Here is a 25,933-nt window from a genome sequence, read left to right on the forward strand (position 1 = left end):
AGCACAGACTGCAGAGTGCGCATCCCTGCGCTGCAAACCCGCACGGCCCCGGCTGCGAGCGCTGCGGGAACAGCTCAGGGACTGCGGGAATAGCTCCGGCCGTGGATGGTTCTGCAGGCCAGCTCTGAACCCCCCCGGGTGTGATTTAATAGCTCGGTGTGAGGGAAACAAGCGGCTTTTCAGGAGAGAGGTTTTAAATGCCCCGGTTTGAGCAGCCGCCACTTCACACCGGGAAAGTGTTTGTCCGGTGCTCCAGGGATGCTGGGGGCTGTCCCTGCTTCCCGCAGACCCCGCAGACCCCAGAGACCCCACAAACCCCTGGAAGTGCCTAAGACCATCTGCTGAGCCCGCCTGAGCAGGGGCAGGACATGGGCATGGGGAATATCCCAGCTGTCACACCGAGCATTCCATATAAACCACCCGGAGAAAAGAAGGGTCAGCAGCACAGAAAAAAACTCTTATCTAGTGTTTTTCACAGATGCTTTATTGTTTTTCACCAGCTGCCTCAGTTCTGTTATTTATGCCTCGAGTTGGTGTTTGGTCGGGGGGTCACACCCCGCTACCCCAGCATGTCCTGCAGGCAGAGGGGATTTCTCCCCTTCATCCCAAACCCTCTGGCAGCCCCCAGAGGCTCGGCTTTCATCCCCACTCCTGCACTGAAGGATTGGGATGCTCGGGGAAGTCCCAGGAGGGACACAAATCCCCTATAAACCACAGCAGATGAATTGTGCCTCACCTGCATGCTCAGGCTGGGCTCGGGGGAGCCACCCCAGGCTCAGGAGTGGGGGCTGTGCCAGGACCCCCCCCCCAATATCTGCTCGCACCCCCCCAGCCCAGGGACCACCCTGAGCCCCTCCACCCAACCCCTGCACTCGGGGAAAATCCTCATGTAACCCCAAAGAGCAATTATTTCATCTTAAAACAACAATAATTTCAGGTTCCACAGTGGAGAAGGAGAACCCGGTGGTGTGCAGCCCATCCTGTGGAGAGACTGACAGGACTGGACCCACTTTTAGGTTTTTCCAACCTAAACAATTCCATTATTCTGTGACAGCGTGAGCAGCCAGGACCAGACACACACATACAAAAAAAAAAAAAAAAAAAAAAAAGCTTTTAACTGGAGGTTTCTAGCGGGTGTCCGTGTGTGCCTGGGGGATTAACAGTGTCCAGAGGCTCCCCGTGCCCGGCAGCTGCGTCACGTCGTCACAGCAACCCCTCACCACGGCCCTGGAGGAGCCGCAGCTCCGGCTCCATCTCTCCTGTAGCTTCTTTTAATTACCGATGGGAAGGGCTGGGAAAGCCGGGGCTGGAGCCCCCAGAGCCCCGGGAGAATCCGGTGACCTGGGTCTGTGCAAGCCCCGCACAGGTTTCACTGCAATGCATTTTTGTCACAAGCAAGAGCAGTGGTTTTGGGGACGCTGCCATCCCAGCTGTGAAAGTTATTTCACTTTCGTGTGGTTTTTTTCCCAGCAGCTCACACCCCAGAGAGACCCGTCGAGCCCAGATGGATGAGATGACCTTTAAAGGTCCCTTCCTACCCAAACCACTCCATGATTCCTGAATTTCTCCTGCAAGCACCAGTGTCACCTCCTCAGCAAAACACACGAGAGAAAAATAGGGATTTTTAAGGAAAGAGGAGGAAACACGGTCACACTTTACCACCTCAGCCCCAAAACTGAGGTGGAATCCCCTCCCCTGCGTGGGGACCCACGGGGTTATGTTTATTCACACAAGGTGATGCTGATCCCTATGGGATAATGCCAATCCCTGCAGGGTCAGGCTGGTCCCAGTGGGATGATGCTGGTCCCTGCAGGGTCAGGCTGGTTTTGGTGGGATGATGCTGGTCCCTGTAGGGTCAGGCTGGTCCCTATGGGGTGATGCTGGTCTCTGCAGGGTCAAGCTGGTTTTGGTGGGATGATGCTGGTCCCTGCAGGGTCAGACTGGTCCCTGTAGGATGATGCTGATCCCGGTGGGATGATGCTGATCCCTGCAGGGTCAGGCTGGCCCAGTGGGATGGTGCTGGTCCCTGCAGGGCCAGGCTGGTCCCAGTGGGATAGTGCTGGTCCCTGCAACGTCAGACTGGTCTCTATGATGATGATCCCTGCAGGGTCAGGCTGGTCCCTGTGGGATGGTGCTGGTCCCTGCAGGGCCAGGCTGGTTCTGGTGGGATGGTGCTGGTCCTGCAGGGTCAGGCTGGTCCCAGTGGGATGGTGCTGGTCCCTGCAGGGTCAGACTGGTTTTGGTGGGATGATGCTGATCCCTGCAGGGCCAGGCTGGTCCCAGTGGGATGGTGCTGATCCCTGCAGGGTCAGACTGGTCCCTATGGGGTGATGCTGGTTCCTGCAGGGCCAGGCTGGTCCCAGGGCTGCTCTCCCCTGCTGCCTTTGATCAGAGCACGGCTCTGCTCCCCTGCCGGCTGCTCTCCGTGCCGTGGGTTTCCAGCGGGAGGTGGGGAAGCGCAGTCAGCCTGACCCTCCCCTCCTCGGATCTGTCATCAGCAGCACAGAAATCCTTCCCGGCCCCAAGTTACCCAGCCTGAATCCTGCAGGATTTGCCGGGGTGGCAGCATGGCAGAGCAGCCCTGCCTGGGTCCCCCTGCCAGCCCTGCACCCCCAAAGCCCCGCACACACCCCAGGGACAAGTGGAGTAAAAAGATGGATTTCCTCCTCTCCGTCATCGGATTCGCCGTCGACCTGGGCAACGTCTGGCGGTTCCCTTACATCTGCTACCAGAACGGAGGGGGTAAGGACACCACTGGGCTTATTCAACTCTTCTTTTGGAGAAAAAAAAATGCCTTTTTCCTCATTTTCCATCTTTCCCACCCTGAAAAAATCACTCTTTCTTTTCCTTCTTTGTTTCCAGCTGCTCCACTTCAGACAGGGCGGTTTAGAGACCGACCCAACTTCTCCCGACATCTGTCTCTTTTCTGTTTGTGTCTTTCTTCATTCAAAATCCTCCTCCACTCCCTCCATCCTCCTTCCCTGGGGTCCTTTCCTCCTTTCCTGGTCTTTCTCTTCTTTCCCAGTGGGATTAGAGGTGCGTTAGCAGCTCTAGGATCACAAAGGGAGAATTAGCATGGTCCAAACTGCGAAAAAGGATTAAGATCCATAAATTTGGGCTGGGAGGTTCACACACTTCATGATCTTGGGACTCTGGGAAGCTGCCCTTTGGCTCCTGGTTTAAAATCATCCTCATGGGCATCCCACCCTCCTGCTGTGGATCCTGGCTGGCAGGGCTGGACCTCACCAACAGCCCTGGCTTTGAGGGATTGATGGAAAGCAAAGGCACAGAAACACCACAAAGGGAAAAACCTTCAGTAAATAACAACTAAATAAATTGCTTGGAATAGAGCAAGATAGAAACCCCTCCTCACATGGAAATGAAAAAGGGGGGATGAGAATTTTGTGCTGTTTGGGAAAGCACAGCGGATTTAATTGCCAAAGTCGGCTGTCAGGGAACATCCTCTACTACTTGGGAAAATTAGAAAGAGATAATTAGTTCCATACTCAAGGCAAAACTGTGGATCCCAGGTGCCCACGTTGAAACACAGTTATTTGTGAGTTGTTCCTGTGGGATTGGGAGCAGAGCTGAGCCCCTCTGCGTGCCTGTGGTTCTGGTGGGAGGTTTCCACCTGCCCCATGCACACGGGAGGATGAGGAGTTCTGGGGGAGCACAGCCCCATGGAGAGGAACACTGGGATGGACCAGCACAACCTGGGCTCTGCCTGGAAGAAAAACCCTGAAAATACTTGGTTTTGTTGGGTGAGTCCTGCCAGGCAGACAGAAGGGTGCTGGGGATATTTGGGATACTGGAGGTGATGGGGATATTGAGGAGTGTTAGGGATGCTGGAGGTGCTGGGGGTGCTGGGGGTTTTGGGCATACTGGGGATATTGGGAATGTTGGGGTGCTGGAATACTGGGGATACTGGGAATGAGGGAGGAGCCGTGGGGGTTAAATTAACTAATCCCAGCAGAACTCAGAGAGCAGTTTCACTTCCAAAAGCTCCATGGGGTACAAGTGTAGCCCCAGTAAAAATGAGGATGTTATGAATAATGCAGATTACAGCGTTAATTATGTGTCTTGGGGTGGCTGTGCATATTCAGTCAGATTTTCCTCCAAAACTCTTCCAGACCTGAGGGGTGCTGGGTGTCCCCTCCCCTGCACCCCAATGGTTTGTGTGGTTCTTTGTTCCATCCTGACTAAATGGTGCCTCCCCAGCAAGGGCTGAGACTCCAGCCTGGGATTCCAGGAAGCTGGAACACCCAGCAGGGTCTCACATCTCTGAGCTCCTCTGACCAGATCATTTCCAAAATGTCTCACAAACCCATCCCAACCTGCTGGGGCAGTGCAGGGAGGGAGGGAGGTGACAATGGTCACCTGGTGGTCACCCTGCTGTGCTCCCCACCCTGCAGGAGCCTTCCTCATCCCCTACACGCTGATGGCTGTTTTTGGGGGGGTGCCCCTCTTCTACATGGAGCTGGCCCTGGGGCAGTTCCACAGGACAGGAGCCATCCCCATCTGGAAACGCATCTGCCCCATCTTTAAAGGTGAGAGAGCCCCAGCCCAGGGGACACTGTGACCCCAAACTGTGTCCCAGGGCTCAGCCCCCTCCTGCTCCTCCCAGGCATCGGCTTTGCCATCTGCATCATCGGCCTCTACGTCTCCTTCTACTACAACACCATCATTGCCTGGGCTCTCTACTACTTCTACTCCTCCTTCTCGGGCACCCTGCCCTGGGCAAGCTGTGACAACCCCTGGAACACCCCTGACTGCACCAACTACTTTGGGAAGAGCAACGTGACCTGGACCAACTTCTCCAAGTCCCCTGCTGAGGAGTTTTACACGTGAGTGCAGGGATGTGGATGGTGGGATGGGGGCTCTGAGGTGGGAATGCTCCTGAGGAGCTCCTGGGATGCCTGCCTGGGGCTGAGCCTGCTCATGGATCCCTGCAGGAGGAAGGTCCTGGAGATCCAGAAATCTGGGGGTCTGTATGACATCGGGGGGATCCGCTGGCAGCTGCTCCTCTGCCTCTTCCTCATCTTCACCATCGTCTACTTCAGCCTGTGGAAAGGGGTGAAAACCTCTGGGAAGGTGAGAGGGACCCATCACCTGGTAGGAAGAGAGGATGTCACCCCCTCCTGAGCCCCGACTGAGCCCAACACGGGGCTTTGGTGGTGCCATGGGGTGACAGCTGCCTCCCCCCAGGTGGTGTGGGTGACAGCCACCCTGCCCTACATTGTCCTGCTCATCCTGCTCATCCGAGGGGCCACCCTGCCCGGAGCCTGGAGAGGAGTGGTCTTCTACCTGCGCCCAGACTGGGGCAAGCTCCTGAGCACTGCAGTGAGTGCACGGTGGGACCCCCTGCCCGGGGCATGGCAGCACCCAGAGCCCCTCCCCAGGACACCCACCCACCCATCTGGGCATTGCAGCACCCAAACCCCTCCCCAGGACATACAGACACCCACCCGGGCACGGCAGCACCCAAAAACCCTCCCCAGGACACACAGACACCCACCTGGGCATGGCAGCACCCAAAACCCTCCCCAGGACACACAGACACCCACCTGGGCATGGCAGCACCCAAAACCCTCCCCAGGACACACAGACACCCACCCGGGCATGGCAGCACCCAAAACCCTCCCCAGGACACACAGACACCCACCTGGGCATGGCAGCACTCAGAACCCCTCCCCAGGACACACAGACACCCACCTGGGCATGGCAGCACCCAAAAACCCTCCCCAGGACACACAGACACCCACCTGGGCATGGCAGCACTCAGAACTCCTCCCCAGGACTCCCACCCACCCACCTGACCATGGCAGCACCCAAACCCCTCCCCAGGACACCCACCCAACCCAGCCACGGGTCTGGCCCTACCACAGGGCAGTGGGGCCCTTGTTCCCACAGAAACAGAGGCTCTTGGAAATGTAAATCCATAATTGAATCACCCATCTCATTCTGGCTGGTTTTGTTTGTGCTGTGCTCCCTCCTGGGCTGACAATGGGTTTCCTGTGGGTAATTACCAGGCAGCACTTGAGAATTCTCATTAAAGGTAATGAGGGCCGTGCTAATGTGCTGGGCAGGCTCGGGGTCCCCTCCACCCACCCCTGCTCCCAGCTTGGGTGACACTGCTGAGTTCTGCTGCTGCAGGACCCCAGGGTGGGGATGAGCTCACCCCATGCCACAGCAGCTCCTGGGCTCCCAGGACATCTCCAGGGCAGGCAGGAGAGGGGGTCTGGACAGATGTGCCAGCACAACCTCAGCCCTGTGCCTTGGGGTACTGTGGGGCACCCCCCAGCCCCAGCCCAGCACCAAGGACCCCCTGCCCTGCCCATCCTCCTGTTGTTTCTCCCATCAGGTTTGGGTGGATGCTGCTGCACAGATTTTCTTCTCCTTGGGCCCTGGATTTGGAGTCCTCCTTGCTCTGGCCAGTTACAACCATTTCCACAACAACTGCTACAGGTGAGGGTCCATCCCAGTGGGCACAGCTGCAGTGGAGGAATGTTCTGGCAGCTCTTGGTCCCCACTGACACATCCCAACAGCTCCTGGTCCCTATTGCCACATCCCAACAGCTCCTGGTCCCCGTGGCTCCAGTCTGGGCATCTTACCCCATTTCCCTGATGGTTTTGAAGGAACTGGAGATGGTCAGGGCAGCTGGAGAGGGGTGAGGGCTGACCTGGAGTGGAGTCTCTCCCTCTTTTCTGCCTTCCAGGGATGCACTTGTCACCAGTGCTGTGAACTGCCTCACCAGTTTCCTCTCAGGCTTTGTCATCTTCACCGTGCTGGGCTACATGGCCGAGATGAGGGATGTGGAGGTGGAGGATGTCGCCAGAGATAAAGGTTCTCCTCCCTCCAGCAGCCTCTTCCCCAAGAAAATTCCCACTCCCAGGGCTGTGCCAGGGAACAGCCAACCAAGCCAGTGTCCCCTCCCAGGGCCCAGCCTCCTCTTCATCACCTACCCTGAAGCAATTGCCAACATGGTGGGATCCACCTTCTTTGCCATCATTTTCTTCCTAATGATGATCACCCTGGGGCTGGACAGCACGGTAGGAGCAGGACACTCCCAAGGGAGGGTGGCTGTGTCCCATGGCTGATTGTGGGGTGACAAGGGGAGTTATGGCCGGGATGGGATGGGATGGGATGGGATGGGATGGGATGGGATGGGATGGGATGGGATGGGATGGGATGGGATGGGATGGGATGGGATGGGATGGGATGGGATGGGATGGGACATCCCTGCTCTTCCACACAGATTTTCTTGGAGAGCAGGATTGTCCCCACACCCCATTTCCCCACCCATGCCAGCATTTCCTTTGCAGTTTGGAGGCTTGGAGGCTGTGATCACAGCTGTGATGGATGAGTACCCCCAGGTCCTGGCAGGGCGACGGGAGCTCTTTGTTCTTGGCCTCATCACAGTCTGTTTCTTGGGCTCCCTCAGCACCCTCACCTATGTGAGTTCCACTGGCACCAGGGCCCTGCCCTGGCCCCCACACCCACCTCCTTCACCCCCATGGGGTCTACATCCTCCTCTCCTCGTTCTGCTCCAGGGGGGAGCCTACGTGGTGAAGCTGCTGGAGGAGTTTGGTGCTGGCTGCTCCATCCTGGCCGTGGTGCTCCTGGAAACCATCGCTGTCTCCTGGTTTTATGGTAAGAAACTGCCATGGAAAACCCCCTGTGGGCACCTCCAGGGGTGTGTGACCCTGCACAGGTGAGTAAATCCTGGGCACTGGGTCCTGTGTGTGGCTCATGGCCAGGCTGGGATGGGAACAGAGGGTGTGGTGTCTGTGTTGTGCCCTGACCCCACATTCCCAGTGGGATCCTGGGGCTGAGAGCACTTTCTCCTCTGGCAGGGATCCAGAGGTTCTCCCACGATGTCAAAGCCATGCTGGGCTTCACCCCAGGGCTCTTCTGGAAGCTGTGCTGGGTTGCCATCAGCCCAGCCCTGCTGGCAGTGAGTACCCAGGGCTGAATTATGGACAAGGCCATTGCTGTCCCTCTGCACCCTGCAGGACAGCCACACCCCCTGCTGCCCAGCTCCCTGTGCCATGGATAACTCCTGTGCCATGGATATCTCCTGTGCCATGGATAACTCCTGTGCCATGGATAACTCCCCTGTGCCATGGATAACTCCCCTCTCACCCACACGAGGTGACAAAGCTCACCAGGAGAGTGGCTGTGGGACCTCATGCCAGCCCTCCCTGTGCTGCTGCTCCAGCCACACTGCCCACAGCCCCAGGACCTCACCAAAAAAAGGAGCTGAAAGTTCATTTCCCAGCCTTTTCCACAGCTCCAGGGCAAAGCTGGGTGAAAGCTCAGCTTTGTCTCATGCCTGGCAGGGCTGGCCACGGGTGCATCTCCCATGTGCTGGGCTGGGTCTGTCCCTTTGAAATGCCAGCTCCCACGGCACTTCAAAGGCTGCTGTCAGCAGAGGGGTCTAATCTCAGCAGATCTGCAGGAGAAGAGGCCTTGTGAGGATTAATTATGGCTCTAAGCGCTTTGCCCTGGTTATTAAGAGAGGAGTATTATCATCAAAGCACAGGGTTTTGTTTCAGCACGGGGCTGAACAGCCCTCACAGGGCTTGTTAGACAGAGGGCCCAGCCTGGGAGATGTCCCTGGGATGGCCATGCCATGGGATCCATCCCATGGGATTTGGGATAACACGGGGAGCAGTAGGATGTGGATGGACCCCAAAGTTCATCTTGTTCCATCCCTGTACCCTGATAACCTATGGGGTGACCTGCCATCAGTGCCAGGCTGGGGAGACCAGAGAAATATTTAGGTTGGAAAAGCCCCCTGAGATCAGAGTTCAAGCATTACCCAGCACTGTCAAGGCCCACACCTACACATCTGTTAAATCCCTCCAGGGATGGGGACTCCACCACTGCCCTGGGCAGCTTTTGGTGAGGAATTTTTCCCTGCTGTCCAAAGTAACCTGGCACAACTTGATGCCATTTCATCTGGTTCTGTCCCTTGTTCCCTGGGGAGCAGAGTCCAACCCCACCTGGCAGCACCCTCAGGGAGTTTTGGGGAGATACAAGATCCTCCCTGAGCCTCCTTTTCTCCAGGCTGAGCCCCTCCAGCTCCCTCCCCAGCTCTGTTCCATTCCCTGAACACATTCTAGCCCCTCCATGTCTCTCTTGGTGTGAGGGGTCCAAACTGGAGGCACCTGTGGCTCTGTTGCAGTTCATTGTCATCAGCTCCCTCCTGGACCAGCCACCCCTGACCTTTTTTGACTACCAGTACCCCGAGTGGAGCATCTCTGTGGGATTCCTCATCGGGGCATCCTCCTTCATCTGCATCCCCCTCTACATGGTGTACAAGCTCGTCTGGACCCCGGGGTCCCTCAAGCAGGTCAGGAGCAGGAGGGACAATCCCACAGGAGCAGGAGGGACAATCCCACAGCTCCTGGGTGGGCTGGGTGGGCAGGGACCCTTTGGGGCCAGCCCAAAGCAAGTGCATCCTCAGTTTGTGTGGTGATTAAGGGCTGGGGGAGAGGAGGGTGGCTCCAGGGCAGGAAGGAGACGCCGTTGTTTTTGTGTTTTGTGTCTCCAGCGCCTCGCCGTCTGCATTCGGCCCGAGAAAACCACGCGAGCCCCCCAGGCAGAGGGGGTGGGCATGGCCCCCGTCCTGTAGCACGGACACAGCTCGGGCTGGCTCCTTGGCACAGCGATAGGGCCACCACGGACAGCACCCGGCATCTCCATCAGCATCCCCTCCCGTCCTCGCTGCTGCAGGAAAACCTGCGAGCCACAGCAGGGAGAACGGGATCACCGCTGGAAACCAAGGGGGTGAAATCCCAGGGGTGGAGGAGAACCCCAGCTCCCGGGGCAGATGGAGGAATTGCCTCGCCCGGAGGTGCCTCCGTGCATGTTTGTAGCTGTGACGTGAGTGTTCGGAAAATAAAGGTGATGGAAATAAATTTTGGAAATAAGGTGATGCCGATGCTCGGAGATGAGGGGAGGGAGAGGAGCCGTGATGTGTTCGTGGAGAGCTCACAGCTCGGACTGGGCTGGGGGACACAGGGGGCTACAAACACCCAAAATCCGGCGGGGGAATCGCCCGATCCCGGGGGTGGCTCCCGGGTGCTGCTGAGGTCTGTGTCTCATCCCCGGGGATCCAGGGAATAGGCATTTGAACACGGAAAAACCCTAATACACCACATGTTAAAACCAAATCCTGGGTCGGGATGAGGCATCCCTGAGCTGATATGAATCAAACACCGGCTGTGGCTCCCGGTGCAGCATCACCGTCCTCGGTGTTTGGGGTTCATAAAACACCTGAAAGAACCCACGGTCATGGCAGCGGGGGGCTTGGGGGAACACACGGGGCTGGGGGCGAGAAGAAGAAGCCCACGGGAGCGCGGGAACAGGCGGGGTGGACGCGCGGATCTCCCCCGGCCCGGCGCGGGGCGCAGCCGCTCCCGGTGCCGCTCCCGGTGCCGGTGCCGCACCCGGTGCTGTTCCCGGAACAGCTCCCGGTGCCGTTCCCAGTGCCTCTCCCGGTGCCGGTGCTGTTCCAGGTGCCGTTCCCAGTCCCTCTCCCGGTTCCTCTCATGGTGCCGCTCCCTCGCCCTGCTCCCAGTAGCTCTCCTGGTGCCGTTCCCGGTCTTTCCCGGTCCCTCTCCCGGTGCTATTCCCGGTTCTTCTCCCGCTCCCTCTCCGGGTGTCGTTCCCGGTCTTTTCGCGGTCCCTTTTCCGCTCCCTTTCCCGCTCCCTCTCCCGGTGCTGTTCCCGGTCCCTCTGCCGCTCCCTCTCCCGGTGCCGTTCCCAGTCCCTCTGCCGCTCCCTCTCCCGGTGTTTCCCGGTGCCGCTCGCTCTCCCCGCTCCCCCGGAAGGCCGGTCCCGGGGCGGGGCGGGCGCAGGAAGGGGCAGGGCCGGGCCCGGTCGCACAAAGCCCGGCGGGGTCCGTGCGGAGTCGGGCGCGATGGGGTTGGCGGCGGCGCGGGGCTGGGCGCTGTCCCCGCTGTCCCCGGGCCCGGCGGAGCGCAGCCGGCCCTACGCGGTGCTGCAGCACCAGAACCTGGGTGAGCAGGGGGAACACCGGCTACAGCCCCGGGGAGTCGGTCGGGGAGTGTTTAATTAATGTTCTTTCTTTTCTGTCCGCAGTGCTGCTGGGCAGCATCCTCAGCGCTCTGCTGCTCACCATCATCCTCATGGCCATCTGTGTCTACCGGCCCGTCCGGCGGCGGTAGCGGAGCGGGACCCGCCGGGGCATCGAGGGAATGCTGCATCCCACCCGGTACCAACCATCCCAGCACCGCTTCAGTCCTGCCGGTTCTCCCGGAGCACCGAGAGAATGCTGCATCCCATCTGGTTCTGCTCCTGGTACCCACCATCCCGGCACTGCTCCGGTCCCGTTTGGTACCCACCATCCCGGTCCCGCCCGGTTCTCCCATCTGGTACCCATCACGGTCCTGCCGCCGCTCCCGTGAGCTGCTGGGGATGCCCTGAGGATGCGAGCGTGGCTTTTCACCCATCTCTGCCCGTGCTGTATCACATGGCTCCATCGTGATATGGTTTCCAGCAATGGTCGTGCCGGGTGCTGGGGATCACCCCCTCCCTCGGCGAACACTCCTGGAGCTGCTCGAGGTGTGGCCGCAGCAAACCCGTCTGGCTCGGAGCAGGGGCTGGAGAAACGCTCCTGCCTCCCAAATCTCGGCATTTTGGCGAGGCTGATCCGACACCGTGTGCCCGAGAGCATCCTCGGGGTGTGCAGGCTCCCGGGGCCGGGGTTGTCACAAGAACAGAGCGAGATTTGGGGACATTGTCCAAGGAGCAGCTCCACGTGCTCAGTCACACCTCGACTACTTTTTGCTTTCTGATTTATTCAGGTCTTTTTTTGAACGCTGAGTCCTGGGGGTTGGACGGGGCTTGGAGCAACCTGGAATAGTGCGGGCTGTCCCTGTCGGGCAGGGGGTAGAACAGGATGAGCTTTAAGGTCTCATTCCAAAATATTCCAGAGGTAAAAGCTCAGTGACCCACCCAGCAGTGGGTGGGGGGTCTGGTCTGTTCTTGCCTCTGAGCAGAAACCCTGATGCATGACCTGATCCTGGAGTTGTTTTCCCGGGCCAGGCTTTTCATTCTCAACATTATTTGCTTTAACTCCTGGCTAAAAAGCCCCAAATAGCCTCCCATGAAACCAGCCCTGTTGGGAACTGGGGTGCAGGTGAGAGATTCCAGCATGTGCTGGTCTCTGGAAACAGGAGCCTCCAAAGGTCTGCAAGCCAGGCAGATGCTCTGGAAGTGTTTGAGCTCCAGCCAGACCCATTTTATGCAGTTTCAGTAACAAGTGTTTACACTGAATCCCATTTCCATACCCATGCTGCTATTTTGTTTTTGCACTGCTACAAGTAGTAACTGGATTTTACTAATTATTACTTTGTTATTTAACATAGGGATGTTTGTTTAGTAATTTATTTAGAGTTTTAAAATGTTAACTTCCAGGATAATGGTTGACCTGTTCTCAAGCCCCTGTGCTGCATCTGAGGTGTTTTCCATTCTGTTTGAAGGACACTGAGTGCTGGCATTGAACAGGGATTTTCTTTCTGTTTTGTGAAGTGACAGAGTGAGCCTGGCCTCGAACAGATGGAGCTGTTAATCCAAGAGTGAGGCAGCACTGTTCTCTTGCTTTCTGCTCTTCCTTTTGCTCACTGATTCCTGTGTTCCTGATTTTTCTCAGTCCTTCATTGCTGTGAAGCTTGGCCTGCAGCCTGTGCTGCTCCTGGGGGTGGATGGTGAAGCTCCCAGCCCCAGCTCTGCATTCCTGGGAGCAGAAATCCTGTTTGCTCTCATTCCTCACTCCCTGCTATGCCTCTTTGTACAAATAAAACGCTCAGTAAACAATCCAGGCTCTTATTTATTCATGGCTGTGCTGTTTGTTATTAAGTGGGCTGGAGCTCCACAAAGGGGTGAGGCTGTTCTGATTCCCACCTCTGGTTCCCTCCTGGCTCCTACCTTGTTTTTAGTGGGATGGCAGTGCTGGGGGAGCATTTCCATGGATGTTTCTCAGCAAGGAGCTGTTTAAAAGCACAATGGAAGCACATCCTACAACAGTTGTGCAGTTTCCAGCAGCTCAGCTGTGAATCAAAACTCAGCCAAAGCAGGGGAAGGAGAGTTTCCAAATAAAGAAAATCAGCAATTGCTGCTGTAAAAAGCCTTGAAATGGGGTCAAAAGCACAAAAAAAGCACAGAGTCTTGATTTCAGGAACTAACAGCATCAACTTAAAGAACTCTTAAAACTGGTTATAGTTTTAGAAGCTACAGGTGTTTGTAAATCTGAACTTCTCTTTCCTCCATCAGCCTCAAGCTGCTTCAGAGAGGTTGGACTCTGTTGTTACACAACAACCTTGGCCTTAATATTAAATATACTCTTACAAGAGAAGGTGCAGAGAGAAAGTCATAAGGTTTCCTGCCTTTCACTGCCTTAATGTCTGTGTTGTACAGATTCTCCCTCTTCAAAACAGGGAGACTCAAAAGTTGGCTGAAAATACCCAAAAAGTGGTCCTGGTGATTATGTGTCTGATTCACACTAAGGCAGAAGTACCTTGGAGAATTTCAGAGATGATAATGTCCCTTTAATGTACAAAAAGACAGATAATTAGTAAGGAAAAAAATGCCAAATACAGTGTTAGAAAAAATACCTGTGTGTGGTGTAATGTGCAGCACCTTTGATTTTTCTTCCAGCACACAGAGCATGCCCATCTTACATTGAAAGGTTTAGAAGCAGCACCTGGCTGAGCAAAGCAGGGCTTTAGTTTTAGCAATAATACAAATGTCAAAAAAAAAAAAAAAAAAACCAACCCAAAAGCAAATCCAATTTATTTTACAGTCCCAGACTAAGAAGCAGGAGCGTAACAAAACTTCAACTGAAAGTGCTCAATGTTCTTTAGTTTAAATATAAAACCAGAACAAGTCAGCTTGAAAAATGCTATTTTTACCCCTCCTGTAACCTTTGAAATGCTCAGCAGAAGACAGGCAATGCCAGGCAGATGGGTTTGTAAAGGCAACAGCACTCTTTATTCCCACTGGAGGAATCATGGCTCCATCTCCTGCCTCCCACCCTGTCAGGAGCTCAACACAAGGCCTTCCCTTTTCCCAACTGTGACAGTCACAGGGATCCCCTTTGCAAAGAAACAAATTCCAACCCAGCCCAGTGCCCCTGTGCAGGACAGTCCCCATTCCTGCAGCACACAGGAAGCTGGTTTTAGGGATGCAAGTTGTCCCAGGGAACAAAACCAGTGTGGAGAGGCCAGTCCTAGTGTATTCCTGAAGGAATTGGGATCATTTCCTATGTAAAGCAATGGATTATTAATTTAAAATAAGGTTCCAAGTTACCAACTGCCCCACTGGTTATGATCAAGTCCATTTTTATAGTGATTTTACATTGGTTAATGAATAGCTGGTCGCCCAGAACTGCCTGAGGAACAGGAGCAGTGTTAGGAACAAGCTCAGAGCAGCTGTACCAAAGGTTCCTCCAGCCCCTGCCAGCCAGAGCAGAGGGATATTGCTCACATTTAACAGCTGTAAGGCTTTCCTGTGGCTGTTCATCGTGTACCTGTGGAGTGCACCTGAGAGTCACAGTGTGAGTACTGTAAACACTGAGAGAAGTGCAGATAAAAGAGCTACAAAGATCCTGTATGGCCAAAAACCTGAGGAAAGCTGGTTAAAACAGACCTAGGAATTATTACAAGACCAGTTTGATGAGTGTAGGCCTAGTGGTTTGGTTTAAAATCAATAAAAATATTCAGGTAAAAAAATAGATGTATTCACATGGAGGACAAGCACTGGGGTTTTAAAAAGCAACACACGTTTCCCTTGCAGAATTAAAACTTCTCTTTCAATAAGGACACATGAAAACCTCTCTTGAATTCTTTTCCTGGCTGCATTTAGCACCCACACTCAGCCATTCACACCAAGAGATCCCAAAGAAGCACCTGTATCTATCCCTTAATTTCTTGCTGCCCTCTGACCAGGGGAACGAGCTGGTTTGGAATCACTGCAGAAAATGCTGCTGTACTGGACAGGTGGTCCCATTTCAGCATCTAAAAATTTTACTGGCTACTTGTTTTGTCCTTTTTCAGAAAGCACTAGTTTAATCTGGAGCTTGGATGAGCTGTTCAAGTATAAAATTATCCCTCCTAAGCCAAAAATCTCAGTAACTAGAGGAGAGATAACCACATCTAAACAAAACTAACAGAAAACATCTGTCATGAAGAACTACCGTGTGTGTATAGGCAGGGAGATGCTCTCCCATGAAACAGCTGGAAAAAAAACAGGCAATGGCTTTGAATTATTGAGAAGTAATGAAGCAGATGAGTATTTCTTTGGTAAGTAATGAAGTTTCCCTCCTGAACTCCCCATAAATCAGGCTTTCAAGCTTTACTGCAACCCTACATCCTGATGCAAAGCAAAATTTCCATCTGCTCTCCAATAAATAAGTTTAGATAAAAACATTTCCTTCAAAGCTAAGACTGCATGGTTGGGGAGCCAAATGTGGAGTCATGTGATCTAGAACTCCCCCAAACAAAAATCAATCAGGTTTTTGCAGCTGATGCCAACTTAGAAGGCAAGTGAAATGTTTCCTTAAGCAATCCAGGAGTGGTATTCAGACTGACAGCTCTGAAAACCTCCAGTTTAACACAGAATTTGGTCATCCTTGCTTCAGGAGGTCACTTAGGAGTTATTTTTCCACAAGAGAGAGTTGTAAAACTTGCTGAAGCTCTGCATCTTCCTTTTCCTGGCGCTGCTTCTCCTGCTCCTCCTGCTCCCTCACAGACAGTTCCATGGCAAGCTGCAAGTCTTTCTCAAAGCTGGAAGTTTCACTGGAGCTGCTGCTGTGGGAGTTCCCTGATCTGATCCCTGTCACAAAGCTCTCCTGCAGTGCCCTGATGGAAAAGAAAAACTTTGAGAAGTGAAAGACACAGAGTCTGTCTCAGATCCTTCCTGGCAACTGTTTTAGACTCACAAACCTGAAAATCTCTCCCAGAGGGGAGAAAAACAGTTTGAGGATATGAGAGCAGCTGTTCCAATGTAAATGTAAAATTCCCAATGTCAAACCTGGATTCCTTTGAATATTTCATGGATACCAACAGTTACATTTTCAATGGGTCTCTAAAAGCATCCTCACCTGGTTTAAATATTTTCAGAAGAACCCAGAAGATTCAGTTCTTGGTTTCTTTGCATTTAACTGCAGAAAGACTCCACAACCACCAGAGCCCATTTTATGGGGCCATTAAATTTATGTTTTTAAGGATTACATAAGGATTTTGAAAAGAAACAAGAGCTGCCTTGAAGTGTGCAGCCTCTAATAACCAAACATTCAACACAGAGGGACCAAATTCAGAGTTTTAAGAGCAGAAAGGAAGAACTGGGTTTATATAAAACCAGTCTTATTTCATATATTCAACTTATTCTGTTGGGTAAAGAATCTGTTGTGTGCACAGACCAGCCCCAGGCTGAAATTATCTACACAACATAAACCAGGGAGGTCTAGTTTGGAGCTCTTGTTTCTTGGAAAAGTTGCAAGAAGCACAAGAAGAAACCTTGAGTTTTGTGTATTTGCTACTCATATACACCAAAAAAAGAATATTGCCAAATTGCTTCATGCTACTGCTGGGGGTACTTTTGATCTGTCACTGCATTGTTTGATGTGAAAAAAGGTACTGACCTCTGACACTGGATATTGAAGTCTGAGGAATATGCAACTGCTCCATTGGAAAGCACCCCCAAGTCCTAGAGAAGGGAAAAGAGACAATTCCACAGCAGTTATCAGACCTGCAGAGTAACTCACTGAAAGTAACCCTGAACCCACCTTTATTTCTTCTTTGAAATCCATTATTTTTTCTTCTAAGGTCTTCAAAAAACTGATCCTACACTGGTTTCCTTCAGCTCTTGCTGCACAGTCCTTGCCCAAGCTGCCACTGCACATACCCAGCACTTACTTTATTTGGGCCAGACTCCAACAAGCTCTGCTGGATGGCAAACTGCATGATCTCATTGTCCTCATCCTGCACATGGATGTTCCTGCCATCATCCTGGACGTGGTAGGATTTGGGGATCTCAAACACTGACTGGTCAACCTCGAAATTAGCACCTACAGAAGTCAAACCAAATTTAAAATAAAAATAAACTGTGCTGAAAAATTCTGATGAATGTTTTTGCAATAACACATTGCAGCTCCCCCTGTTCCATTCCCTGCAGTTCAGCATTCCAGGGGAAGGGATGTCAAAAAGTGGGATCCTTCCTTGCACCTTCCCACCCTTCACCTGCATCACTCTGTGCAGCTCCAGATGTTCTCTCAGCTGTCCTGCAGCTGTTGACATTTTCAAAAGTAATTCTGGCATTCAGCACGTGAAACAGGGGAATTTCTGTAAGATTACAAGATTTCTGTCAAAGTGAGAACTTCTACTCCACTTCCACACCCACATCAAACCCTGTTTATGGGATATATTCCACAACAGCTTCCTATAATGACAAAGCACAGAGGAACTCAGACCAAGAAGATGGCTTTAGTTATTCTCAATCTCTCTCTAAATCTCTTATTTTAAAATAAGATTTGTGAAATTTAAGGCACTGAAGCTAAGAGGAAAGGGCCTGACAATAGCTCATTCTTATAGAAATGATATTGTCTTTAAAATGATTATTTCTGAATTGGCTACAGATGTATAAAACAGTGTTTCAGGTAGTAGTAAGATGAGTAAAAGGCGAATGTGATTTTCTGTAAATAATACATTGCAAAACCAAAGGGAAAAAATGGACAAGGTGTTACAATAAAAATTGCTAATTATTACCAATTTTGACAGGAAATCCTGGTGGAAATTCCAGAGTGATGAAATCCTTAAGTCTGGCAAAATGGGCACTGGTTCTGGCCATCAGGTCAATGATTGGAGTGACTTGTTCCATAAGAGACAAGGGGAACTCTTCACTCATCCACAAGGTTGCTTTAAATCTTAAAGACAAAATAGAATAAAAATATCCTAAATTCACAGTTTAAGAACAGATGCAAAGCAAAACAGGCAGTTGGGCAGTGACAGGAGGTTACAAACAAATTACAGCACCAGCCCAAATGTTTGCTTTGAGTCAGTGGAATTAAAAATAGATTATAGCTGAATACTTCAAGATCTCTCTTCTGATTAATTCTGAAAACTGGGGAAAAAAACCACACTGGGTATATCTAAAAATGGTTTCCAGGAATTAGATAACTGGGAAGAGATGAACTAGAAATAGTTAAAATGGTATTTCTCACTTCTGTGTTCTAACTGTGACTTCCTTTGGTCTTCCTATGTCTCTGCCTTTCAAATCAAATTCTGGGTCAAAGTATTCCTCCAGAGTAATAGCAGTGGGATTGTTGGTTGCAGCATACTCTGTTGTCCTGGATGTACTCTAGAAGGAAAGAGAAGAAAAAAAACAACTCATAAAGTACTAAACAGACAGTGGCTACTACAAGAAACTTTGGATTTACCCTTTGTGAAGTAACTTCTTCCCTATTGCAGACACACAGCCATAAACACCAGCTGTTATTAGACTGGTTTTATTGAGGTTAGAAATCTCCAAGCTTTTTAGAGACAGGAAAAAAATCTACTTAGATACTTTAAAGCTGGAAACCAATCAGAAATTGCACGAGCCACAGCATTTCCAGGCTCCAAATCCTTTAGTAAAGTCAAAACATGGATGGAGAATTTGAACCCAAAATCTCTAAATCCCTGTAAATGTGCAATGCCATCCTGACAGAGAGCCAGCAAATCCATTATCCACTGTTCTTCTGCAGTTTAGAATCAAGGGAGCTTCTAAAGCCACGTGGAATCATGGAATGGTTTGAGTTGGAAGGGATCTTAAAGTTCACCTATTTCCAACCAAAAAAAAAACCAAAAAACATCCTCAGGGGAAATTAAAACCTCATAAACTGCTGTCAAACTAAGGAAACAAACTGTGACTCCACAACCAGGAATTCCTACTGGCACAGTGACCTGTACTGACATCAGACACTCACCTGAGCACCACATTCATGCTCCACTGTGCCCAGGAATGATTCCAGAGGGTTCCTGTCAGCTTCAAGTAACAGGAGGCAAAACAAAAACAGCCATAAGTATTAATAAGTAGCAAAACTGGCACTCAGGCCAGGCTTCTCAGCCAAAGGGAAATTGTTCAGATCTCCTGTGAGCTTTACCAAACAAGCTCATGACCTGCAGCTGATGGTATAAAACAGGTACAACACACAGAACAGAGCAGATTTTCAGTGGTTTCTATGATTAGCAGAATCCTTTATGAGTCCCAGTGCCTCAGTGGCCCCAGGGTAGGAGAATTTTCATATAAAGTTACTGGCTGGTCACTCTTTGCTCTAATTCAAGTACCAAAAGACCAAAAGAAAAAGTCCAAGCAAACTAAGCCCCTATGAATCTTGTATCAATGGCCAAAGTGAGATAAGGGCAGGAATACATTCCAGAGCAGGAAAATGCAGCCTCTTAAAACTGCCAGTAAACTTTGAACAGGTTTGAAGGGTTTCTCTTTCCTCTAAATACAGCTGGGATAAAACCAGGTTCATTTGTAGGTTAAGAGTGAAATAACGAGCTGCCTCAGACACAGAACACATCAAAGAAAAGCAGGGCAAAGTCAGCAAGAAGAGAATTTCCTTGTTTGTCTGCCCAGTTCTTCAGACACAGAGGAGGTGTCAGACACCCAAAGGATTCTATCCATTCCCAGTTTTCCTATTTGGAAGATACCTTTATATCTCCTCTTCTCCTCTTCTGTTAAATGTTCTGTTCTGATCCTTGTGATCACGTTCACATTGTTTGCCATGTAGACCTTACAAAAAACACAGGGACAAAAACCAAGCAGAATCACAGGTTAAAGAAAGAGTTCCTCACTAAAACATCATCTACACAAAACCAGCTGAACCAACCTCAACACCAGACAGGCATTTCCAAGAGATGTTAAAAGGGAATAGAAAAGGAAAGACAGGAAACACTATTTCTAATCACAGATCAGCTGTAAGACCTCAGAAATTACATTTAGTGACAGTTAATCCTGCAGGAACACTAATGAACTCCCTGTCCAGCTAAACAGCCCTGCAGTCTTATCAGGAAAAACCTTCAGATAAATGTAAAAGCTACTCAGCACTTACTCTTCTGGTGAATGAAATTACAAAATTTATTCAAAATGTATTGTATTATGATTCTGAACCTAAATTCCTACCACAGTAAGGCTGTAAAACCACCTTGAAAAATATTTCAGTGAGGTGAAATGGAGGTCAAAACCAGTGTCAGGTGGAACCATCCTAAGCAGCTGTGACTCAGGTGCAGGGCAGAGTCCAGTACATGAATTCATGATGCCACCCATGGCTGCAGGTCCCTTGCAGTGCTGTTATTATCAACAGGTTCCTCAATTTTCACCCACTAAAACAATGTTCAAGTGTGAGTTAAGTGCCAGCCTTTGGAAGGGAAGGACTGTGAGCAGCTTTGCTGAACGTTCTGTCCCTCCTCTCCCCTTTTTGATCCCCCTCTGTCCCCTGGTGACATTTCTGCACAAGGGCTCCAACCCTCCCACAAGCCTGGAAGTTCCTCACTCCAGCCCAATTCTGCTGGCAACACAATAAATATCCCAATAGTAATTTTAACACCTGAAATAGTCAGGAAATACAGGAAAAGCACAGCCAGACTTTAATTTGCTGCAAGATCTGTCAGAAGAACAGAACAGGCTTTACCTTGGCTTCATAACCATTGACACCTTCTGATTTTTCTGTCCTCCATACCCAGAATCCAGATGTGGTTCTGACAAAAAGGGAACACCACAAGTGTCTACAAAGCTGCATTTCTACACAATCCCCCTACTGGTGCTTCTAAATCTCATTTTAAACAACATTTGACAGATTATTAACCCCAGATACCTGGATAAATAGGTATAGTCACAAAGACAGACAAATGTGTGTCTGTTAAAAGACACACTGTGCACATTTACTTAAAGCATTCATTTGAGAGTTGACTTATTTGTTACCAAATCTAAATTCTTGTCCATCAGTTCCAGCACATGGGTGAAATGCAAACTTGCAGTGAGCAATTAACTCAATCTTAGAGGCTTCTTCCAACCTTAATCATTCTATCCCACTAATGTGATAAACTGGAAGTTTTCTACCCATGATTCCTTTCAACTGGGAACTTTCTGCCAAGCAACAGTGACAATTTGACCAAACCAAATTTCCTTATCTAGCGATTTACGAAACTTAAAGCAATTTCAGACCTAGCTGTAATGATCAAAGCTTTTGTGAGTTTGGCATTAAAGTTATTTTCAAACACAACATGCAAATGTTTATTTGCTAAGAGAAGCTCTCTGTCTTACCTCTCAAAAGCAATGTTTTTGGTGTCAAGGCACGTGCTGATGATTGGAGTTGTAAGGCGCCTCTCCACATCTTTCCTCTTGGGCGTCATCGATCCCAATGTCAAACGTTTCATGTGCTGGGAGATCTCAAACCTCTCTGTCGTGACAAACTTGTCATCGTGGTTGATCTCAATGAGCTCTGCCCAGCCACCAGTGTCTAGTGGAAAAAGGCACATTTCAGGTTAAAGTGCTCCAGTGTATATCATGTATCAAACTCGAGTGTTTCTGCACTCAGCTGGGATCAAACTTGGAGATGGAGCTAAAATTATTTTTTAAATGTAGGGCAGCAGAAAAGAAGAAAAGAAACAGTAAAATACTGAAATTTTAGCCCTATTACCACATTTTTACCTCAGATTTACTCAAAGCAAAGAAGTTAAGCCATCATAAACAGTATCTGTATGAGATACTAACACAGCATAAAACCCTCATAGAACACAAGAGGCCTTTTTTGTGTAAAATCAGGACTTCTCCCTGTGCTCACACAGTATTTGGACATCAGTGGTGCAGAGAGGTGAACCTTTACCTTCTCCCTTGAAGATGACAGTCCTCCTGCCCCTCTCCCAGCTCATGTTCTCAAAGCCCAGCAAGGTGATGTCGACACGCAGCTTGGCCCGGCTCTTCCAGATGCGGCACACGTCGCTGGGGCACACCCTGGAAACCAGGGGCACTGGGAGAAACAGGAGAAATGGAAAGGGAAAATGTGCAAGAGGTGCAGCACAGGGGAAATGATCTCAACCACAGGATTGCTCATTCCTGGATGTCATTCCAGAGGAGGTAAGATACTGATCTTCTTTAGTTTAAAGAACAATCAGCTTAGGGCAAAATCGGCCTAATTTAAAGATGAATATGAAAAGCACGAAGATATTTGTTCAGATTGAAAGGTGTGAAATGGCATCAACCCCATACCTGGCAGTCTAATAGTTTGATATTTGAAATATTTAGTCAGCTGTGAGGCCTAGTGTTCATTCCTTTCAGGGAAAAGCTGGTACTTCTCAAACACCCATAGATGACACACAGTCACTTCAGCCATGGATGGCCAGGAACAGGTAAAAAAGCCCAAGAAAAGTCTTCAGCAATTGCAACAGCCAAATCCTCCACTACCAAAAACCAACCAACCAAATAAACAGGAAACAAAGAATAATTGTGCAACAAAAGCACAAGAGGTCATTTTGAGATGGAGAAGAGGATTCTGGGGAGCAGATATTTCCCTGCCTGTGTTGTGGGACATTTGTAACTAATTTTTACAGCTGGGAATTGGTAACAAGGAGCAGGATTCTTACCCCAGCTAGTGAACTCCCATTTCATTTCCACATAAAAGTCAGGAGTCTGCAGAAGGAAAGCACCTGATGAATACCTCATGAAATAGTTTGACATTCAGTACAGCATTTCCTGTGAACATTTTAGATAAAGGAAAAAAAAAAAGGAGAGCAGAACTGAAGAAATTATAAGTGAATGCTAAAACTGAAATTGAAAGCAGCAAACACAACAGGCACTGCCCTGCCCTTGATTTCTGGAGAACTGTCCTTCCTTGTTTTACTGGAAGGGCAGCAATGCCTTCAAGATTTAGCCTCCAATGTTGGAGTACCTGTCAAAGCATTTAAATAAAGTCAAGAAAAAATCTCCATGTCCCTCAGCACTATGGAATATGCAGGTTGGAACATAACACAATTGCCCAGCTGATTGCAATAGTTCAGTTAACTGAACTACTTGTAGGAGAATCCAAGCAGTGATTTCAGTCTGGAGTGAGAGTTTACATGTCAATAAATCATTACCTCGTTAATTTTCTGCAGTAACTCAGGAACTCCTCCCAGAGTCATGGAGGTCTGCTGGTAGTCCCGATGCTGCAGGATCAGCTGCACCATCTCTGGATCCCCTGTGCTGACAGCCTCATGCAAAACTGAAAAAAAAAAACCAACAACCCAGCCACAGCCTGGTGTCACTCTGCTCTCTGACCAAAACTGCACATAGAAACAAAGAAACTACTGAAAGAGTCACACCCAGGTTGTCCTTACCCGTCCATCCCTGCGCGTTCTCCTTGGTCACATCAGCCTTGTGCTGCAGCAGCACCTTGGCAGATTCTATGTAACCCAAGGAAACAGCCAAGTGCAGCAAGGTCCTGCCCCGTGGGTCCCTCTGCTCAACATCCTGTCAGTGCCCAAGAGAGGAACAAGGCAGCTCATCAGAGTTTGCACAAACACAGGGCTAATCCAGGAGTCAACATTCCCTGCCATTCCTACAGATCTGCTCCCAAACTCTACTGCTCTGCCCTTCTGTGGGGCTGCCTCGTTTCCTCATGACAATAAAAGGAGAAGCAGAATGGGGCTTGTGAAATGACACAAAAACTGTAGGGCAGGAGTTCTTGTTGGTGCCTCTCATTTCTTTTTTTGGTATTATTTCCCCCCAGAAAGCTCAGGAGGAGATGGGAGTTCTTGTCCCTGTGCATCACTGAGAGGCTGAGACCCCACAGAGGGCTTAAAGTGTACAACAAAATGTGGGGAAAAGGGAGGGAAAAAAAGGGAACAGGGAATACAACACTTTTGGAAAGGACAGAAGCAGATGGTGTTCCACAAAGCACACACAGCACAATGAGGAGTGAGGGCATTCTCTACAAGTCACTAAAACAAAAAATAAACGACACAGGCACAAATATCCAAAACATGCAAGCACAACATACTCATACCTTACACATTTTTCACTATTAGCTTAGAGATTTGAAACAGAAGAGCATCTATAACTAAAGGAAAAGGGGAAAGTCAATAGCAGAATGAGAAAGGAAGGTTATTATGCACGTTAACAGCGTTATCTGGCAGCTTCAAGTCAGAATATCTCAGAGTGGGAAAGCTTCACTTTAAAGCATCTTCTCTTCACTTCTGGGGTGGAATGTGAATTAATTTGCTTCCCCACCTCCTACAGCTCCAACACTGAAGCACCAAAGGGTTTCAAGGGTCCCTCCCCACCTTGTTTTTGTTGTTCCCTGGTCCCCTCATGCCCGACCCCCTTTGCCACTCCAGCTGCAGCTGGAAGTGGCTTCAATCCCTTCACACATCCCTCAGGATGCTCAGCAGGAAGCTCATCCCAAAGAAGCAGTGGGAAATATATCTTTGGAATACTTTAAAGAAAAAAAAAAAATCTTTAAAAGCAGGTAAAGGAAGTAAGAGAGACATTTCATCTTCACAGGCTGCTGGTTTCCACAGGGAAGGGAAGGAGGAAGCAGCATTCCACAGGTGGGAGCTGCTGAGTGATCCCTACTTAACCACAAACTCTCACAGGTGTCAGAAATAAACACACAGGAGCAACGTGCCAGTGAGGTTAAAGATTTTGTTAATGCATAAGGTGACATAAATTAGATAAAAAGTGACTGCATTCCAAAGATTCCCCCAAACCAGGGCAGGAACATGCTCTAAGCAGGAATTAGTAAGCCAGGTGCACCGTTAGAGCTGCAGGTGACAGTCAGGAGGTGGCACAGCTGGTCTTGTGGTGTCAGGTATAATTAATTAATCAGCTCTGCTTATTAACTGTAGCTCACTCTAGCCCCTATCAGAGCTTTTCCACAGCAGCTCTGCCAGAAGGATTTTTGCTGCTCGAGCTCTCTGCAGCTTTCAGGCCATTTCCTTACGTCATCGTGTCCCAGAGAGGGGACAGCTTTGTGTTTTCTACTCTCCAGCATGGAACAATGATCCATTTTAATTATTTTTTTTTACCAGAGATGCTGAAAACGTTCCAACCAATATAAAAAACTCTGTCCCCAATCTTGGGCAACAAAAAAAATCTATGAGAACTGATGGTGCTCAGCAAGATGGGGGCTGGTTTGATGTCCAGCAGCAGCAGCCGCTTTTGCTGCACGCTAATTTTTCATTAAGATAAACACTATTTATTGCTTTAATAAATTAATTAGCGTCCATCACAGCTGGTCTCCTTCAGAGACTCCTAACTCCTCCAAAGAGCTACTCTGCAGATAGGAAGCCAACGTTTAGTACCGATATAAAAGCACATCCCTACACCTCTGTACATCACTCCCACACCACAAATAAACAGGTAACGAGGCGCAGGGATCCCTCAAGCCCAGCGAGCGCTCCTGGCAGCACCACCAGGCTGGTACAGCAGCGAGCGAGGGTCACCGAGCCCCCAGTGTGGCACAAGCTCTTCTGCAGCCCCCGCAGGGCCCGGGCCCCCGTTACCTGGTCCTGCAGCTCCTCGTCCAGCCGCCTGTAGTCGTTATTCCACACCAGGACGTGCAGGGGGAAGGCGCTGCTGGCCCTGCCAGGGGAGCTCATCCCGGCACGCACCTGCGGGGGGGCAGCCAGAGCCCCTCACTCTGCCCTCTCTGCGTGCTGGAGATCCCCAGGTTACTCAAGCCCTGGCCCCTTCAGCTTCTCGTCTCCCCTGGCACCCACCTGGCCCAGGTGTGGCTGTGCGAGCCCGGGCCACAACCCCCTATGAACTCTTCACCCCTCTCCAAGGGGAGCCCCATGCAAGACCGCGGGGGTCTCCCCTGCTCCCGGTGCCCCTCGCAGCCCCCCGTTGCCGAGGGTTTCCTCCCTCAGCCCCGCTCCCGGGGGT

General features: G+C 50.4%; 2 protein-coding genes and 1 long non-coding RNA gene across 3 annotated transcripts; 2 read left to right on the forward strand and 1 right to left on the reverse strand.

The window, feature by feature from the left end:
• Window positions 1-2,434: 2,434 nt before the first annotated feature.
• On the forward strand, window positions 2,435-9,673 carry LOC306810283 (sodium-dependent serotonin transporter-like). The gene is made up of 13 exons (XM_079322701.1): window positions 2,435-2,742; window positions 4,347-4,547; window positions 4,625-4,844; window positions 4,953-5,091; window positions 5,206-5,340; window positions 6,362-6,465; window positions 6,717-6,844; window positions 6,938-7,050; window positions 7,324-7,455; window positions 7,552-7,651; window positions 7,855-7,955; window positions 9,189-9,356; window positions 9,558-9,673. The coding sequence occupies exons 1-13, from the start codon at window positions 2,568-2,570 to the stop codon at window positions 9,636-9,638; spliced, it is 1,797 nt and encodes a 598-aa protein (XP_079178827.1). The 5' UTR covers window positions 2,435-2,567; the 3' UTR covers window positions 9,639-9,673.
• Window positions 9,674-10,890: 1,217 nt separating this feature from the next.
• Window positions 10,891-12,863, forward strand: LOC306810299. Its single transcript, XR_013776431.1, has 2 exons — window positions 10,891-11,028; window positions 11,111-12,863. It is a non-coding gene; the product is annotated as an uncharacterized lncRNA (long non-coding RNA).
• Window positions 12,864-13,804: 941 nt separating this feature from the next.
• Window positions 13,805-25,932, reverse strand: ANKRD13A (ankyrin repeat domain 13A). Its single transcript, XM_079322537.1, has 15 exons — window positions 25,552-25,932; window positions 23,386-23,518; window positions 23,146-23,270; window positions 22,654-22,699; window positions 21,897-22,040; window positions 21,335-21,530; window positions 20,703-20,769; window positions 19,723-19,804; window positions 18,993-19,051; window positions 18,249-18,385; window positions 17,794-17,951; window positions 17,269-17,370; window positions 16,945-17,096; window positions 16,671-16,735; window positions 13,805-15,888 (listed from the first exon to the last, which is right to left on the reverse strand). The coding sequence occupies exons 1-15, from the start codon at window positions 25,645-25,647 to the stop codon at window positions 15,684-15,686; spliced, it is 1,767 nt and encodes a 588-aa protein (XP_079178663.1). The 5' UTR covers window positions 25,648-25,932; the 3' UTR covers window positions 13,805-15,683.
• Between the last annotated feature and the right edge of the window lies 1 nt (window position 25,933).

This window comes from Erithacus rubecula (assembly GCF_903797595.1).
Source record: "Erithacus rubecula genome assembly, chromosome: 19".
Classification (NCBI taxonomy): domain Eukaryota; kingdom Metazoa; phylum Chordata; class Aves; order Passeriformes; family Muscicapidae; genus Erithacus; species Erithacus rubecula.